At 40.8% G+C, this 20814-nt stretch overlaps 1 protein-coding gene across 3 annotated transcripts in view; it reads left to right on the top strand.

The window, feature by feature from the left end:
• Nucleotides 1–13545, top strand: part of chst8 (carbohydrate (N-acetylgalactosamine 4-0) sulfotransferase 8) — a 183885-nt gene extending 170340 nt beyond the window's left edge. For all 3 annotated transcript variants that reach the window (XM_085766314.1, XM_085766303.1, XM_085766325.1), the window contains exons 3-4: nt 8059–8096; nt 9490–13545. In XM_085766314.1, the coding sequence (XP_085622440.1) occupies nt 8059–8096; nt 9490–10647 (1196 nt within the window). In that variant the 3' untranslated portion in view covers nt 10648–13545. The remainder of the gene's footprint in view (nt 1–8058; nt 8097–9489) is intronic.
• Nucleotides 13546–20814: the final 7269 nt, after the last annotated feature.

Here is a 20814-nt window from a genome sequence, read left to right as displayed (position 1 = left end):
TGGATGATGGTGAGGTACAGCAGGAAGATTTGTGGCTGTGCAGATTTTTCCTGATGACAGCAGATGTTGATGTTGTGCTGGTTGTAAATGAGGTCATTGTCTAAGGTGATACCGAAATATGGATTGCGGAGGGAAAAAATGGTTTCTGCGGTGTGAAGATTGACAAGTATTTCCTTTGTTTGTGAGACCTTGAGGTGAAGCAAGGAAGGAAGTAAAGAGATTCCAGTATTGAATTTTTCACAGGCCACAACAAAGTTAATGAGGACTGCAAGGATGTGTCATCTGCATATTCGCAGACAGAGGGTTTGTACTAAACATGTGGTTTACATTATAGAGAGTTAGACCACAGCCCTGTATGCAGCTGTGTTGGTAACGGCAGCGTGTCATCAATCTTCACTGTCCTTAGTCTGTTGACTAAGAGAGTGCAGATCCAACAGACATGGGCTGGCTCGTTAATGTTTGTGTGTGTAACGCAGAATAATGTGGAGCCTCACATTAAGACATTATTTTGAAGGCCAGTCCAGTTTATTGTTTGTCCATAGTATGGCATGTTGAACCAACTTCAGTGTGGGGAACTAAAGCAGAGCATCTCTTCACTAACAGTATGAATATAATTATAATTTCACATTGCATTCGTATATTTTCATCGAGGGTTAAAAGAAAAAATAAATATCATTATATTGAAACAAACAGGAAGACTTCCATTATAGCAGGCCTATTAGTAATAGTGGTGTTTATTATACTACATGAGTAGAGTATTAGTGTAAGATAAGAGTCAACATCCCTGTTATTACTCTGTTCACACTGCCATCTGTAAAGTTTGACAGTGCCACTCTTCTCTCCACACAGTCTGTTTGTTGTCTCTTCCTCTTTGAATAGTTGACTCAGCTCAGTCTGCAGCAACATCAGAGCACATCTCTCATGTCATCATCACCTCTCTTGAATCCTCTTCTTTATGTAGCTGTGCCTGTGCAAGCTCCAGGAGCGCACACTGTAGCTTCTCCTGCAGATCTGAACTGTGTGAACTCTCCCCCAAAAGAAAAAGGAAAATTTCAGACTGCAAACCCAGAACGAAAACTTAATGAAAACTCCACTTACCGTGTAGCCGTTTTGTATCCCATTAACTATCCCTGGGGATTGGTACACAGACTGCAGTGTGAGCCTAGGTCAAGAGCACTGCCGCATCTAAATAAGATATGTGTCAATTAAAGCCTACTGCACCTCATCTCGTCCCAGATAATTCACTTAACCCCCGGGCTCACAGCTGACAGGTAGCATTTGTTTACACATCCCTCCTCATGCAAGTTACCAGTGGTATCAAAACAAGCCACCTCCCACCACGCCCCCACATACAGCTCTGTGACGCTCTACTGTTTCCATGGAAATCTGCCCTATAAAGTCTAACCTTGAAAATACCCCAAGCGGGATCGACTGAGAATATTGTTGACAAAATAAATTGTCATAGCAGTAATCAGTGCCACATTTGACACCCCCTTACAGTAGCTTCTTATCTGTGTAGTTTATTATTTTCTCTCCTGCTGTGTTCAGTGCCCAGTGTTACCAGCATGAGAAAAAAAAATTGCAGATTTGAGGACTTTATTGCTCTGCAGAGGCAGTTTTTCTTTATCATTCAAAGCACTTCTGCTGTTTTTCTATACGAAGGATTTCATACCTAAAGTCCAATACACTATGTTCATTTAGTGGATAAAAATCCCATGCCTCAATTTTGCCGTTTAATTACACTGAGAGACACAGAGAATCATGTTTGTAAAAGTCATTAAAAGGTTCATTAGAAGTCATTAAAAGCACTATAACGTAGCCTCAGAGCTTTAATACTGTAAACGCACCACTGTATAATATAGCATACTTAACCCGTTCGCAAACTCATACATAGTTGTGATTTGTAGTGACGATCAAAGTGATGATGCATGAGCGGAGCAGCTGCACTGCCTCGGAGCAGGGAAAGCAAAGTGCTCTGAAAATAGTGCAAAGGTGTTAATGCAGCACCGCAGCCTCATATCATAAATAGTCTTCCACTGAGCTCAGTTTTTATCTCACTGAATGTTGATGTAGTCTTTGTATGCTTAGCCTGTGCTCTGCCACAGACAATTATGAGCCAAAGCATGTGTTATTTATGGTGCGTGGAAAGCACACTGATTTAATGTGGTGGGGAATTGGAGGAGGTGTCCTCTTTTTCCTTTTTTTTCATTTGAAATTCAACTAATGAGGGAGCACACCCCCGACGATTTATGAGTTTTCCCAACACATGACCTTCATGTGGGGTCAAAGGTAGAAAACCATACATGGCACTGCGAACATCATGTAATTTATGGATTTCACTAATAACGATATCCTGAGGTGCACCCTCTGCGGGGCAGTAAAAAAGGAGGAGGTCAGAGGAATATCATGTTTGGGTTTAAGAGGGGAGCTCAAGAGGCAGGTTCATACAAGCCGCTGATTAGCAAACAACTGTTTACAAAATTACATTACATGTATTTTATCACAAAATTTACGACACAAAGTATTTCACATTTTTATTGAAAGCCACAACATGAATATAACACTGATCTATGGCATTGACAGAAGTCAAAAGGGAAAAAAAAAAAAAAACTCCTCCGCTATAAATCTAAAGCCTGTAATTACCCCGCATTCAAAACAAACAACACAGACTATAATGTGTAATTAGGACACAGAGCCTGGAACACAAATGTCAGATGAATACAGAAGCTATCGCCACACAAAATGCACCAGTAATGAAACCGCTTTTTCATCTGGCCTGAGAAGAAGGCACTTCACATCTGATGCTTTATCACATTTCGCTGAGGCCTTTCCTCTGATGCCAGCTAATTGCTCCACTTCGCTCCATCACTGCATCGTCCTGTATGACAATAAGGACAGTGGGAATCCCACTGACTGAGGCACAGTTAAGGAAGTGGAGAGTAAAACATTTCAATTGCCAGACGCCTTGGCAGCTGACAAAGTTGTGTGTAGCTTATTAACAGCCCAACTCCCCTGCAGATATGTGGTATTCACTCTGTGATGTGAAAGAAACAAGAATGAGCAACAAACACAAAATGACACCTCCGCTATGGCCACACATACATCTTGATCTATATACAGTACAAGTAGAAGTGATACATAGGTATAAGAACACCGCTCTGCAATGCCACTGAATGTTTGCAATGAGATCAGTAGCAGTAATACTACAAAGCAAGTAACACGCCATGATAGATAAAAGTGCTGCTGAAGTGAAAGTTTTCATATTGTAAAATTTAAGCAATTGATCAAATCAACCAGGTACGAGTTGGTACGAGTTGGAGCGATTCTATAAACATGTGGACAGTGTGATACATGGCAGTGCTGTTCATATGTGTTCTATGTCACGTGTTAATCTGCAAAGTAAATTGTAAAGCTGTTAGATAAATGAACTTGGGTGACAGGGTATAATCTGTCCTTCTGAAGTTAACAAATACAAGTACTTGAATTGAAGGTCCAGTGTGTAATATGGAGGTAAAACCGTGATATTTAGCATTCAGGTTGTAGTTTGCAGCGCTCACTCACTCGCTCGCACTCACCCCTCCCGTCGGCAAAGTGACAGTGGCCTCCAAGGACAAAAAACGTGTTTACCACGACTGGGAGTATTTCAAGAGCATGGAGCGATGAGTTGAAGATCTAAAGCTTTTTACGATATGGCTGCTGTTTCCTACTCCTTCTTCTTTCCCTCCGCCTTCTTCTTTATTTGTTTATTTATGCATGCGAAACTCGCGAAACGTGCTCTCTGGCTGGCTGGATTAATCCGTTCGGGCAGTCGTACAAACATTGCGGCGTAAGATGGCGACACTCTAAAGCAAGACCCTTGCTATATGTATATATAAAAGAAGAATTATAAGGCTATGAAAACCAAATGAATTTCATAGCGATTATACACTTATACTAATATTCATGGGTAGTATATTCAGATTTTGCCAATAGACCATGACAATTATTACACACTGAACCTTTAAATGCATACTCAGAGCTAAAGTAAAGTGGACGCCACTGTAGCTGACCGTGAACTGAGAACTCTCTACTTGCCTGTTGTCTCTACTATCTGCAATAAAGTTTTAAGAAATAAATACTAAAAAATACTGCACACTACTGCATTGAATTTGTAATTTATCTTCCATCACAAGACATTGGACCTAAGTCTTGACATGCAGAAATGTATTATATAAACAAACTATCTGAAGGTCCATTACTAGACTAGACAGTGTGTTTCACATTCAACACTTCAGATTAGAATGTGAAATTTCAAATAATCATTAGAAACACTGATGCATTATTCTCTCCTATTACAAAGTCCTACATCCTAATTGATTCCAGTTTGGATTCATGGGTCCTTCAAGTTTCCTGGTCTTCTGCTTGTTTGTGTCGTTTACAGTAGTATACCTAATTGGCTGGATTAAAGATGTGTTGGTGATTCATTCTCAGCCAAACCTGTGCTTTTGAAATATGAAAACCTAAGTCTTAAACCATCAAAGCCTTCTGTCATGAGCCGGTCCTCAGATGATAATACACACTAAGTTTGGTCTTTAGAGAATCTTTGCAAACATGTCTTCAATCCCAAATCGCTGCTTACTTACCCATCAACTGCTCCTCCCCCTCCTCCTCCCAAGCAACTGCTCTCTGGCCCAGTCCTGGAGGAATCCAGCACCAACAGAAACACTGTTTTATCTCGTACCACAACAAGTTGAAACATCAATGAACCAGAGCTTAACGCCTAATACCTCTGTTCTTCAGCGTTTTTACTCTGATAAACCACACCAACATGCAAGAGCCTCGTATTCCTGCACAGTCAAGTGGAGGGTGTGTGTGTATGCAGAGCCAGAGACGGTATGAGTCCTATAGGGACTGTGGTAGAGTATAGGTGTGGGTGGTTTGTTGGGGAGCGAGAAGGGAGTGCAGCTGGTTGGGGTCACAGTGGCTCAGTGTGCTGAATGACTAATGAAAGGTTTTTGGTGGCGCAGCACGACTGCCTGGTCTGGACAGCGGGCATGCCTCATCTGGCTCGAAGCCTCCTCCTGGTCTGTCTGTGTTTAAAACTGAGCATTTAAAAAGTTCTCCCTGAACATAGAGGCCACAATCCCACACTTAACAAGCTCATTATTTCACATTGTTTTTGTCCTCTGCTCCTCCTCTGTGGTGGTGGCAGAGAAAAGGATGTTTGATGTGTGTCTTTATAGCGACTTTTTTTACAAGGGTCTTTTGAGAGGGAGGGATGATAATGGATTCGCTAATGATGTGGCCCTTGCATATGTGGGTCCTTGCAGTAATGTTGGGTCATCTGCATGAATATTCAAAGGCTTTGTCTGGGAGAGAAGGGTGGATGCTCAAGGTTACTTTAAAGGGCAGCAAAGGACAAGGCCCAAGTGTTTATTCTGCGTTTAAATCGGCTCCCATCGTCTGAGAAATTAGAGAACACCTGAGGCCTTCCTTTCATCTGTGCTGTTAATACTAGCTTTTAGATTTGTATTGGTTTACTGGAAGCCTTCAGAGCTTCAAAACCAAAGCTACTGGCATTTGATAATTAATATCTGGTAATAAAAGCATCCTCATCTTTATTGGTAGACTGTTTACAGATTCCCCAGTTGGTACATTTATCCCAAATCTCCCCATTAGTGCTGCAGAGAATTGTTTTTTTTTTTTTTTTTTTTTAATGCTACAGTAGCAACTAATCTTTGTCCAGTATAAACCTTTTATGTCTCCCAACCCCCTGCCAAATTACACCTTGGACAAAAAAAATAAAAATCAATCTAAGATTATTTTTGGAAAAACTCTGGCTTCTACTGTTGCTTCTGCATCTGTATGTGGATTTACAAGGACAAATTTCCTGCTTCACAGGATGAAACCTCAGTCTTAACAATTTGTCAGTGTTTCAGTGCACAGCAGTAAAAATCAATAGCATAGTTATACTGAATGGAATTGACTGAGTGTGAAATTGCAATCAAATAGCAACTATTACCCTCAACTAAATAGATACTACAGAGATAAATGATGTTTACAAATCCCACTGAAATTCAGTTTACATTGTTATATTGTTTCAGTTATACTCTATCATGAAAAAATGTTCCTCTCATGAAATGTAATTTTGGCTCTCTGCTTGAGAGAATATTGCATTTTCACAGCCAGAATTCAAACTATGTTTGTAACAGATATTTAAGACAAATGGGATCAAGACATGTCAGTGTCATTTTCAAAACAACTTTAACAAGATACCTTTGTCACAGAGAGCTGAACAGGACAAGTGGGTGTGTTGTATGCTTAGTTCAAAGCCTGGGGCTTGAATCTAATTTAGCCTTTCTGCTTTTCATTTCTCCCTGTTTCTCAAAACCTTTCAGTTTGCAGAACAAAGAATATATATAAAGGTCAAATATTAAAGAACACAAATACGTGGGTTGCCTCGTATATTCTCGTCGGTGATTCAGAAGAGCGGCGCAATAAAAAGCATTCAAAATTTTACTGCAGCCCAAGGTGCAACACAGAATGTGAGAGTGTGACAGCATTGACATCAGCAGCTGTGACAAACTTGTAACAACAGACCAGACAAAACACCTCTTAAAGGGAACCAATTAAACCTTTGGAGATTTCAATTACCACCTTGATGGGGTTTTCAGGATCGATAGCCAAGCGTGTATCTTGACAAGATGGTCAGTGCTACGAGGGGCTAGCACTGCTCCATCAGTGTGGAGCAGGTGACACCCAAAGACCGTTGCTATTGTTAGGTTTGGATATGTTTCCCTGGCAAAGGCTTCTGTGCATGTTGTGATAAATATTCATGTGCGTCGTATGCGCCATTGTAAACTGATATCAATGATGCACATCCCACACGAGCTATAATTAGGGTTCGGAGATCAAATAGCACAGCAGCACCCAAACAAGATTAGAAAATGTCAGACGCCACCTCCTTAGCCCACTCCTCTTCTTTTTCCTCCTCCTCCTCGTCTTCCTCCAGTGTCTCGTTCGGAAGAATGAAGACAAGATTCAACAGACAGAGCCAGACGGCAACACAGAGCTCTCCAGCGCATACTAATCTAAGACAACATAGTATCTGGGCAACACGTTTTATTCCCTCCCTACTGAGGCGTGTTAAGTGCGAGATAGGGCTCTACAGATCTCATCACTTAGGGAAGGTTGTGGCCTGCATCTTCAGCCCCCTCCTCAGCCCCCCACTCGTGCAGGTTCCTATCACTTCCACCCTCAAATTGGAAGTGACAGGCCACTCAGGCAGAGGTGTCTTTGCCCCCCCCCCCCATCGACAGCCATGTAGCCCCACTCAGAGCTGTCAGCCTGATTACATATCAGCTGGATTTGTCGGGGGAGAGGGGGGGCCTGAGGAAAGGAGATGTCCAGCTGGAGACAGACCACTAAACATGTCGTCTGTCCTGCTGCCGCACATCTGCCAATACACATAGCACCTGTCTCCAAGGCCGCCACAGATCCAGTCGTGTCTCTATCACTCTCCTGCTGTCCTGGAGAAATTCAACAAACTGCACCTTTCTCCTCGTCTGTCCTGCCTCTGCTCTGCATCCTACATCTCTGTCAGACTTCAACTGCTTCTCTTTACATTCCCTCTCACTTTGATGTTTTTCTTTCTTTCTTTCTTTCTTTCTTTCTTTCTTTCTTTCTTTCTTTCTTTCTTTCTTTCTTTCTTTCTTTCTTTCTTTCTTTCTTTCTTTCCCTCAAATTGAAACAAATAACTAATTTCTCTCCCCTCCCTCTCTGTTGTTTCCTTTCTTTGCCTGTTTCATCCTCAATGCACAACTCATTTACCAACTTTTCATGCTTGTGGCAGCTCATTACACAGATAGAGAGCTACCAGACTTCCCTCTGTGGAGTAGCAGAGCAGTTGTGGTTTGCCGGGGATCAAACATAGATGTGCTAAATGATAGGAAGCATTAAATTATTGGAGCCTCTGATGCATCACAGGCACCTCACTCTCTTCCACAAGGACAAAAATACATGTTGTTTACTTACAGTAAGTGCTGATTTTCTTGTCTCTTTCCTCTTCTCTCTCCCCAGGCGTGAAGCTTGGAAGCACTCCGCGGCAGTCCAGAGAGGTACGTGTTTACTCCATTTCTCCCAAAACACAGATACGCAGTTTGCTCCCACCTGTTATCTGTTGCAAAAAAAAAAAGAAAAAAGTGATTCTCGGCCTTGTACCTCTCAGCGTGTCTGATAGCATCTGTGTAGAGAGGCTGACCTCACACTGTGCATTCAGCCAGTCAGACTTTACTCAGTAAACTGTCTGAGGCGAAGCAGGCTCAGGTTCCCGAGGGTGTGATCACACCTACAGTAGTTTTATGTTTTTGTTTTGTTCTGTTTCATCATTGTTGGCGTTATTTGTTAGTTTAAATCCATTATTCTGTTACACTCAAGTATAAATTGCCAGGTTGTATAAACAAAAATCATATGAGTTGTTTTATCAATAACTGCATAATATTAAAAACTAATTATGATTATTCTTCCTATTGTACAATCTTTGCATTTTAAGATCTTTATTTTTGTGCAACTGTTTGCACAAAAACAAGAAACGTTCTCATAGAACTGTTTTCGTGTCCCTGGACAAATTAAAGGCCCTGAGAATTTAAATAATGATTATAGGGGGTGAAAAGTGTCCTAAATTAACATGTATCATTGTAAAGGCATTCATGAGGACTTTTAACTGGCAGCCTATACACTAGGTCTCCATATCAAATATGCAGCACTCACACTACAGTTTCTTCTCACCGGCTGACCCCTGCTTGCTCTCATCTCTGCTGGGATCATCAGCATCAGAAGAGTGTCTTACATCAGCGCTTACCCCGAAGTATGTGATGTCTAGTGTATAGGTTGCTGTCCCATACTCGCTTTACTCATTAAACAGACAGGGATCCATTCCCTCCCTTTTTTTCCCCCTGAAGATGAAGGAATATTTGGCCATTTAAGTCAGGAGGGGGATGAGCCGAGATTCATGACGGTCTCATCACCTTGTCTGTAGTAAAATTAAAATTATACATCCAGTCCATTGGCTTTATGGTGCCATTACAGCATTTAATTGAAATAAAATGTCAGAATGCATGATAGCCGTGGGCATCATTTGATGGTAATCAGGCAGTAGGCTAGATGATCCTAATTTAGATTCCCCATTAAGTGTTTATAAGACATTTATTTGATATTACAGCTCAGTTTATTGATAGGTCATGGGTGGCACTGGGCAGTTTCTGACATTTGAATGTAACAAAGTTAGACTTTTGTTTATGGTGTAGTGAAACAGCACCATCAAGTGGACAGTTTGAGTACTGTGTGTGTGTGTGTGGGAGGGGGGGTGACTCTGATAATAGAACTCAGATTTACCACTTTTATGGAATTATATGCAGATATATCCACATTATCATATGAAAATGTTGTTGGTTTGGTCTAAATACACATCTGCTACTGTCTAATGGAATCTGTGTTGTCACTGTTTTATAGACTCTTTCTACTCAGGACAAAGAGAGGGGCAAATCAGACACTGACTTGGACCATCGGGCAGCAGAAGACGTCCTGGCCAGTCCAATCCCTCCAATGCAGTTCCCACACTTTGAGAAGAGTAGACAGTCAGCTGTCCCTGGGTCACGAGAACAGGACATAGGCTCCCTTCACGTCTCCAAAAGACAACGCAAATTGCTGAAAACAAGCCCCCCAATCAGTCACAACAACCATAATGTTTCCTCACCCTCCTCTTCCTCTTCCTCTTCCTCTTCCTCTTCCTCTTCCTCTTCCTCTTCCTCTTCATCCTCCTGGTCCTTGTCCTCCTCCTCTTTTTCTGATATCCTGGTGGCCCGCCGGCAACTGATGAAGGAGATGTGTGCTAAGTACAAAAGCAGCATCTCCAGGACCATCACACGTGATCATGTGAGACACCTCTTTGTGGAGGACAAGTATAAGTTGTTGTACTGTCAGGTGCCCAAGGCGGGCTGCTCCAACTGGAAGAGGACCCTGATGGTGCTGGCGGGCAAGGCTCCCAACACTCAGAGCATTAAACATGATACAGTCCACTATGGCCATCACCTGAAGAAACTTGACAGTTTTGACCAACAGGGAATCAAGCATCGACTGGAAACCTACACCAAAGTCATGTTTGTCCGTGAACCCTTGGAGAGGATGGTGTCGGCTTACAGGGATAAGTTTGAGAATCCAAACAACTACTACCACTCACTGTTTGGGAAACCCATCATCTCCAAATACAGGGTAAACCCGTCCTTGACCGCCCTGAAGACAGGCAGCGGGGTCACCTTCAAGGAGTTTGTACAGTACCTACTGGACGTCCACCGGCCCGTGGGAATAGACATCCACTGGGAGCAAGCGAACCAGCTCTGCAACCCTTGTCTCATAGACTACGACTTCATAGGCAAGTTTGAGAACATGGAAGAAGAGTCCAACTTTCTCCTGCGATGGACCGGGGCACCATCCAACCTCACGCTGCCTAGTTTTAAAGATAGGAACCCAACTGACAAGAGGACCTCTATGCAGCTCACACAAAAATACTTCTCACAGGTCAGTACAGTGGAGAGACAACGAGTTTATGACTTCTACTACATGGACTATCTGATGTTTAACTACTCCAAGCCTTTTAAAGATTTATATTGACTGATCCCTCTCAAGACTCTTGGATCACAGTTACATTCCACTACGCCGACCATGATACCATGATAGTAACGTTCACATAAAGAAGCTCACTCACCTGCTCACATAAATCTTTGCAGAGATCAGAGAGACCAAACTTCCTCTGAATTTCACAAAAGCTTTTTTATTAATACATTTATACCAGACTATCTTCATTTTTTTGACAACTACGAGATGAAAAGGTTCATGTGACGTCGTACTAAATGCCCTAAATTGTCCTGAAAAGCAAGGTTAATAGCACATGGTGAGGTAGAAGTATAAAAAAAATAAAAAATAAGTTTATAGTTGTTAAACAGGCTTTAAATTATGCCTAACTGTGAGTCAAATAAAATACGCAAATGTTTTTTGTGATTTTAATCCAACATAGTGGCCATACATGGGTGGGATTTATGTAATTTGATTATAGTGTGTCATCGTGAGCCACTATCTACCATATAACCATACCACAACATGTTAGCATCTAAGTTCTTTAGTTGATTGGCCCGTGATCATCAACAACCCTGCTGCATTTTGTAACTTTATAACTTGTTTTTATGAATTTGAAATATTTGCATTTAATATTTGACTTACAGCAAGTGAGGCATCACTATACCTCGATGTACTAAAGCTTACTAATACAGATATTTCATGTAAATGAATTTACTAAACATAAAATGTAACAAAATTAAACACTATAAATAGTATACATCTTGAAAATGTGTCAAGTGCTGCCCACTCGGAAGCTGTGTGCACTTATTGTAGCATTTTTGTACTAATAACTCTGTTGGGTATGTTCGTGCTTTAGTCTAACACATACACTGCTGTAAGTTCCCCCGGTCACTGGAAGTATTTGCTTGGGTTGTTAAATACATGCAGGTGTTTGCAGGGTACAAAGTTGTTGCTGCCAGTATCTCTCAATGCCATGTCAATGTTGCTGATTTATAACCATCCAGTTTCTCCTGTAAGGATTGGATACCAAATTACAAAAACAGGCACACACACACACAAAACTGTTTCAACAGGGATGAGAAAGGAGAGGGGGAGAGAGAGAGAGAGAGAGTGTTCAAATGTCTCCATGTATCATACCAAACACCCCCAAACAGCTATCACTTACAGATCTCACACCGTCAGTAACTCCCCACCCTCTGTATGTTTCACATCTCTTCTACTCCACTATATAGGCTTTTTTCTGACACTACTGTGTACAATTGTATAATGGGCATTCAGATGACTATATATTTTTCTATGTATTTCTAAAATATATATATTCAGTGCTTCTTGGTGAAGGTATGTTTTATTTCCTTTTTTGATGTCATTAAAGTTCTTTCAGTAATACCAGTGTAGAGTGTTGTGTAACTGAGGAGTTTCTTTCCAAAACAAAATATCCACCAGCTGAAAACCACAAGTCTCAAGAAAACTAAATTAGCACAACCATTGAAAGTGTGGAAGATAATTAAGTCTGGCTGATGACTAGACACCACTGGGTGCTTTGGTGGTAGTAACATTTTGGAAATTAGCTCTTTAATTACGTATCCCTGTTCTGTTTGGTCTCTCAATAGGATAGCAGACCCTGTACAGATGAGCTGCATTCCACTTAGTTACTCATCCTGGCTAAGGTCATCTTCACCCATAGCAACTCCACTATGTGTGTGTGTGTGTGTGTGTGCGTGTGCGCGTGTGTATGCGATACAGATTAAGTTGTTTAGATGTTTTACAAACTTTTCGTTCCACATCTCCTGGAAGCACACACAATGCTAAAGGACACAATTTGCAGGTACAGTATTATGTAGTATTATGTTGCTAGACTTGTATATTCCAAACATACAGTACTACCCAGCTTTTTGAAGTTACTACCTGATGCAGATAAAACCACATAACAATGTGCACTGGAAACTGCACAGAGACAGTGACCATTCAAACTCAAACACTGTTAAATGAACCATCTCTTATGGTTCTTAATTACATTAAACATGTCTGTGATCCCATTAGATATGATTCAATAAGAGATTTTTTTAAAGCAACAATTCAGCAGACTAATTACAGTATATGCTGCAAATTTGCAAGACCTCAGTCAAGGTTTCCTTAAATGGAAGTTTAATATCCTCTTGGGATCACAGTTTAGGCTTACTGGACAGGAAGTGCAATATAGAAGTGATTACATACGATGTGATGTGACTATGATGCCAAGTTTTCGAAGAGAAATACCCTGAATACACACACATCTATAGCTACAATCAAAGTGGGTAACAGTATATTTTTGATAAGGTCATAATGATGCTGGGAACACCCTATGGTTGGTCTCCAATGAATTAGCTGCCCCTCCTCAGCTACAGACTTTGCAGCTCACTGAAAATGTGTTTTATGTAACAAAATATTTCATATTATCTAAATCTATAAGCACTATACTCAGCTTTTGAAGACTTTTAAGAGTTTTAGTGGTATTACCCTTTCACAGTGATGATAATTGTATGAACTTTGTCAGTATAGTGTGTGGGCTTTTGCAATTCAAAACTCTAATCTTTGTTTAGGTTGTGGTCAGATCTTTTAGGTATGGTCAATATCTGGCCAGAACAGCTACTGCATTATGATGAGTATAACTCTTGCAAACTTTATGTTAGTCCCTGCCCCCCGCCCCAACCTCCCAGCTAATAAAGCTTTCTTGGAATTTGGGTGTATGGACAGATCTATCAAAAGCATAATTACAGTAACAAGTGAATGTATAACTGTTAATTGTTGGTGCAAAAGTGTATAAAACATGATCTTAAGCCCTTTGCCTTATTTTACACTGCCAATCAAATGGTGTATTTCAGGAAGACATTCTTCAGGTGGTTATTATTTCTGGCTGATGAGTGTCTACTAATAAATTGTCTTTAGCATTTTCAACTTGTGGGCATTGTTTGTTTGTTTGTTTCTTCTTTTTTTCTCCTCTTGCACTGGTGTCGTGTGTTTGTCTCAAGTCCACTGTGGTTTTCTGAACTTTGGAAAGTTGACTAATGAGCTCCAGGAGACTCAGTGGTGCAAGGCCTTGCAGTGAGTCATTGTTTGTCAGTACACTGTATTTTGTATCCTTGCATTTTTAGTTCATTAAAAAATGACAACATGAGACAGAGTAGACATAAAAGCACTTTGAGGGATGGGCTAGCATGCTCACAGTGACAATGTTAATGGCAGGTATGATGTCACTTTTTTTCTTTAGAGGCATTAACTGTATGGCATGCTAACACAAAATACAACAGAGGCTCATGGGAATGTCATTAGAATAAAATATTGGACATGTATAGCCTGATAATTGTGCTAGAAAAATTGTCAGGGCATCACCAAGGTTGTTAGCGCTGTCCTCAGGGAGACATGAATGTCTGTACATTCTGCGAGAATACACTGGGTCTCTTGTAAGACCATTTTCATTTTTCATTCTTAAATGTCTTTTTTATGTCTCTTGCTCATTTACATGTATCCAATATTTACCAATCTCAGGATCTCACTACACAAACCTGTCAAAAAACAAACAAACACTTGTTACAGCTGAATTTACCTGTGGAGGAGATGATCACATGAGGAGGTACACATAATTTGCTAAACTAAACAACCCTATAATGTGCTAGGGGGTCACTTTTTATGTGCTATTTTGTGTTAAAAGGATGGACAGGTTGTCTGTGTATCAGCCAACGGAATCATTATTTTATTGATCTTTCGTGCCATTTTTCACATATACATTTTATTTTAGTTCAGTGTGGAGGTGAAGTGTGTCCTCAAGGCTGTCTGGATGAAAAGTTTAAATTGACAATTAAAAAAAGATGAACAATACAATAAGTTAACAATATCAATGGATTTAATAGGAGTTACAATGCATTCAGTGCATTATGCTTTTTCCATCATAGCTTAACGCAGAAGTAAGTGATATATTTGTGTTAATATAAGTCTTAAATAGTTATATCTTCCGACAGCAATCACTTACATAGAGTGTTTGGTCTGAAACACGGGTCTGTCAGTCACTCTGCTCTGCTCTGAGCCGAGGAGAAAACATTTATCGTATCCTACAGTTTTTATCCAATGAGGAGAGAGAACGGCATGCAGGGCTGTGTGTGCAGCCAAGGGACGCCGTGAATGTGGTGACGTAGGGACGAGGACTGTTATGGTGCGTTCAAGGAAACTCGTATTTTTCCGACGTGAAGTCATACCAGTTCGATCTGGTACGACTTCACCGGTCGGAAGTTACGAGTGGCCGTTATAGTGACTTTCACCGGTAAAACAGGTCGGAAAAACACGAGTGGGTTGCCTGGAACGCTACAAAGTCGGAAGTTGTGACTTCAAGCTGTAATTTACGATTTCAAAAGCCTGCCTGGAACGCAGCATTAGCGAAAACGACCGGACCACTTACTTCTGCTTTAAGCAATCCTTTGTTGATAATCACAATATGTATACACACATGTATTTAGAGTGCATCATGAAATTACCTATAGCTTTTTGCCCTATTTAGTTTTTATTTTTGTCTAAATTTTTCACTGATATTTTCATAAATGGAAAAAAAAAATGCAGATGCCAGCTTTAATGGCAGGGGCTGAACTGGAGCAGCAACGATGGAGATGCAATGAGTTGCAGCAAGGCCCTGTGTACATAAATATAAATCGAGTGTGTTTGAAGAAAAGTTAGGGGATCACCAAAGATTTTTCCTCTGTAGACCATTGATGTAAAGGCATATAGGTTAGGGTCTGTTGACATGTTGAGGTCAGGACCAGTGTATGAGGAGACCGAGTTCCTATATCTGTCTTGATTGTTTAACCAGCATTTGTTTCACACAAAGGGTTTATTACCAAGGGGGCAGTTGTCGGTCTGAGAAGTGAAGCTCACTTCCGCGTTCAAAAAACTGCAATTCCTCTGGGGGCTGGTGTCAGAAGGGAGCATTCCCCATAGACCCCCATGTTAAAATCGCCGACTTTACATCCTCAATAAACATGATCAAAGCCTGGTGTCAGAACGTTTTTTCGTCTCAATCGATAGTTTCTACCCCGCACACACTCTGAGGGGGGTGAATTTTTTTTTAACTCTATAGTTTTACTGTTATTAGGTTAAAATTCTGGCCAATTAGGGCGCGGAAACGTTGAGTGACAGGTCCGAGCAGCTCCGTGGACAGCTGCTTCGAGGCCAGTGGGCGGGTTCTCGGCCGGCCAATCCAACATGGCGCTGTTCAGGCCGCCATATTTGAGTCACAAAAACGACTCCCCAAAACCAATGGGTGACGTCACGGACGCTACGTCCATTCTTTTTACAGTCTATGTTTATTACCCAGTACAGACCTGATAAGCATACTCAGCCTGATTATCATAGCTGCTGTTTAAGCTTGGCAGGGGATTTCAAATATATAGGTTCACAGTGTAGATGTGTTGTCTGACAGCCTCAAATAGCAACAAGAGGTAACTCCAAATGTCATTAAAAAATGCAGAAAATATGAAAATCAGAGATGAAATCATTGGGTGTGATCCACATACTACTCACTGGTCACTGAGTGTTTAAAGCAAAAGATACTAACCCAAGATAAATAGTTGATAGTATATAATGTTGGCAAGTGGAGCTTTCAGAGTTTCCTCAGTGTCTAGAGAAAAGCTTTGTGTCTATTCTGCTCTCAAAGAAAAAAGAAATCCTCTTCTGCTTTTACATTGTTATGTGTCTCCAGTCTCTCGTGTTCTGTGTTTGCCAGGAGGATTTTGAGATTTTTTCTCTTTCTTTTTTTTGTGCACCAGGTTTTTTCAGTCTGTCTCACCTACTTCTGTTTCATGAGGTATAGCTTCCAACATTTCCCAGAATGGCTTTTGAAAAATCCCAGGGAACAACTATTTTTTTTCATTCAGTTATTGGTTTATGAGGGAGGAGAGGGAAACAACAACAAAATCCAATTTTTCAGTTTTGTTATCAAGTCATACAGGCACATTTAAAGCGTAGTCTATTGATCAAAAAAAAAAAAATTTTTATAAGAGAGAAGGGACAATGCATATTTATGAGCATTTGCATGAAAATATACCAGATCGTAGCCCCAGGCTAAATTTAGGTGCTTAATGTCATTTTTACTAAAGATGTCCCTAATATGCACATTTCTACCTGGTTGAAGACTCCAACCACAAGCTGCAAGCTCACAACAACAAGAATTGATATATCAGCATGTCAAGCTGTGCCTTAAAGCAGATATCAGTGGAATGTTTTTGTTAATATAAGTCCTAAATAGTCCTATTTTCCGTCAGCAATCACTTACATGAAGTATTTCAGCCTAAACACGAGTCTCTCCGTCACTCTGCTCTGCTGTAACCTGAGGAGAAAATTTTCCTTGTGGGATACAAGTGTTATCCAATGAGGGGAGAGAACGGCATGAAGGGCTGTGTGTGCAGCCAAGGGATGCGCGTGAATATGGTGACGTAGCACGAGGACCAATTGATGCCTGACAAGGGCGGGGGCTGCTAACTCATGGTGCGTTCAAGGAAACTCGTACTTTGTGTTTTTCCTTCCTGTGAAGTCATACCAGTTCGATCTGGTGCGAGTTCACGGGTCGGAAGTTACGAGTGGCCGTTATAGGGAACTTTCACAGACAACAGGACGGTAAAAACACGAGCTACGGGTTACCTGGAACGCTACCAAGTCGTAGTTGTGACTTGAAGCTGTAACTTACGGTTTCAAAAGCCTGCCTTGAACACAGCATTAGCCGAAACGGCCGTGCCACTGATATCTGCTTTAATGTAGATCCAGCAGAATCAGTGGTGTGCACTGGAGAAACCTCTGTTCAATTTATTGTCACATTTCACTGACAAAAGACTGTTTGTTTGTTTTTCCAAAACAATCTGATTTAGTTTGGCTTGTTTGACTTTTGTTCTTGCTAGATTGCATTGGCTACAATATGCTGGTCTGCCTTGATAAGTAGAAAGCTGCGGACTGACTGGTTGATTTTCAGTGGGATTAGCAACACCACAGAGATCAGGACTTAGCCACATAAGCTTTATAAGTTTTGTTTTAGTGAACTTTATCATCAACTGCCATTTACTGTCCAGTTTAGAAGTTTGTTTTACTTAATTTCTTCTTCAACTTAAGTTAGCATGTTAAGCAGTCTTGTCACTTTCCAATACAGAGTCACTGTAGCTTCCACTCCATACTGAATATGTGGACCTACTCAGATGTTGTATTACAACCTCCTGCATGGTAAATACAATTACTGAGGCTGGCTAACATGGCAGGTAAGTAAATTGCTATTAATGCTAATGCGCAGTAGCCAAAATTACAAATAGTTTGCCCTAGGAGATTTTTGATAAACATTTAACAGCCACCGTAGCACAAAGTAAAACTCATTATCCACAGCTCTCAATCAGATTCAACACTTCAGTAGTAGCCTACAGTGCCACAAATGTTAGCCTACTATATTTTCGGAAAGTAGGCCTACTAACCTTGGTATGAGTCAACACAAGATAAGCAGGAGCACAGTGTAAGGATATAATGTCCTTAAATGACCTTTATTCTTGTTCATATTATGAAAATGTAACCAGAGGCACAATATACTTAAAACATTTGTTCACTTTATTTTAATCTGTAATTTTATATCTTTTCCCCACAAAAACAAAACAAAAAACAACTCTACCTGGTAGAAAGAAGACAAACTTACTATGAGATCATAATTATTGAAGACATACGTTTCTTCACATCACCTCACTATTCCACACATTTGGGGGAATAAAAAACTGTCAATACACAACGTTATGTCTAGAAGTAAAACCTTTTCATCTTGAGATCTAAGTGCTTTTCAATTTGGTGCTTTTGTTCCTCCATGGTACAAAGTTGTGTAGTGCTGGTTCATTCTGTGATTAGATCAGAAAAGGTAGGCTACTGTATGGTGCTTGAATATATGGAGCAATTTGCATGATTCTCACACACACTACCTGAATTCAAAAAGGGGGAAAATCTGTCACTGCAGCATTTTTATCATAGGAGCATTTCACCCTCCGAAGTGAAATTGTCTTAATAAAAACAAATAGCAGCCCCACTGCTTTTGTTTTTCTGCTGGTGTGTGTGTGTGTGTGTGTGTGTGTGTGTGTGTGTGTGTGTGTGTGTGTGTGTGTGTGTGTGTGTGTGTGTGTGTGTGTGTGTGTGTGTGTGTGTGTGTGACAGATTATGTGTTATGCTTGTGTAACAGATGAATATTGCAGCACAAATTGATCACTCTGTAGAGTTAGATATTTGATTAAACGCTCAAGGCTGATTTCCGCAACAGCTCCTGTATAAGTCATGAGAGCACTTTGGGGGAAGTTAAAACTGTGGAGAAAACAAAAGCCATTCATTTACCTCATTAGTGTGCGTGGAAAATCTTGACATGCTTTGAAGAGAACGTGCTTGTGTAGCTAAATCAGCTTAAGGGCTCAAAGCAGACATACAAGGGAGGCAACCAAACATCCTCCCAAAGTGATAAACAACCTCGCCTCGGTTGGGAGGACTGTAAGAAGAGACTTTGCTCCATTTCTCAAGTATTATTATTATTATAAGTTCCACAGTTAATCTTCATGTTTGCCTTCAAGCAAGCATTAACATGGCTGATGACAGGTTTCTGCTGACTCTCTGACGACAGAGCTCTGTGGTCTCACACACACATGCATGCACGCACGTACTCAGCTGCTTACATACACGCTCACAAGGTCTACAATGGGAACAACTGCATCACTGCCTCTGCCATTTATTAGCAGAACAAAACCAATCAGAGGGGTTGACTCCTCAGTTCAATGGGCCGACATTTGAGAGGCAGAAAATATTTCCTCAAACGGCGAAAACAAAAACTTCTCAGATTCCCTCGCATTGCAGGTTAATTCTCCCCCTTCCGCATGAAATCTTTGTTTGTTTTGGCAATGCACTGCAGCACGCCGCAGACACGTCTCTCCGTGATATAAACCTCATTAAAATGATTTGCCCGAGCTCTGTTATTAATCAAGCAAAGCAAAATGACAAGTGGGAAATATTTTTTTATGGAGGAAATCTCAAAACTCAAGTCCTGTTGAGGACACATGCTTCCTGAACATCTCATTTGGTTAACTAGCCTGGCTCTTTTATCAACACGCTGTTCAATCTGGAAACAAGCACTTATGTATCATTTGGCAGGATGGGGCCAGTGATCATATGAGACTGGCTTCACATGAATAAAATCAGTTATTCTGTCATTATTTCAGTTTTCCATGTGTTCCAACAGGAGCTTTCTGTGTTATGAATCACTTGTATTTGTGCATTGTCTGTATTCTGGACACATTGAGGTTCACACTGTCTTTATTGGAGCGTTATTCTCTTTAACTTAACCCAGGGGAGAATGTAGCAGCTTGACTATTCTTGCCAGTAGCTATGGAGTCTCATCTCTGATAGGTGTCGCTGAGGCAATATTATATTATTACTGTATAGTGAAAGAGCTGATAAGCCCTGCTGTGTATTACCTCCTCTATCCAGAGACATATTGTACATAACCTGATAACCACATGATGGCAGTACTGCATCTGAAATATTACAAACCCCAACACTGCTTTAGCTTTTGATGTCTCCTGAGTGCAGTGCTTTCATGCACATGGAGGTATGTGTAGTATAGTAATGTGCACTTTGGTATCCAATTTGCCACCACCACCTGTCATGTTTCTGTTTTGAGACTAAATCGCCCATGAAAACCATTGCAAGTCTTCTAATTAAGCTATACGCTGGCATTGACATGAATTATGCAGCAGCTTTAATGAACTCGAATCAATAAACACTGGATCTATAATGAAGCCAGTCACACAAGCCGCTGTGGGCACAGTGGTTCTCTAACCTTGGGGTTATATCTCTACCCGGTTGACACGATGGCTGAAACATTTGGGTTGATGAAATAATTCTCTTCTCTGCTCTTTCACATGTTTATATCATCATAACGCCAACCCCCATCCCCACCCCCACAACTCTAATGACAGCATACTGTCGATGTATTTTTAATGTAAAAACACATCAAGGGCTGAGACGAACATCTGGGTGCGGATGCTGATGGACAGGAGGAGGAAGGAGGTGCGCTGAGATGAGAGTATTAAGAGCAGATGAGGAAATGCAGAGATATTCCACTCATTAATGGAACAGATTGACTGTGTTTTTCAATTTTAAATAATTGAAGAAAATCAGGGGGAA

Source organism: Trachurus japonicus, chromosome 3, assembly GCF_045865225.1.
Source record: "Trachurus japonicus isolate A0001 chromosome 3, Traja_1.0".
In the NCBI taxonomy this organism is placed as follows: domain Eukaryota; kingdom Metazoa; phylum Chordata; class Actinopteri; order Carangiformes; family Carangidae; genus Trachurus; species Trachurus japonicus.
Note: the sequence above shows the minus strand (reverse complement) of the source record. Positions and strands in the feature narration are given on the sequence as shown.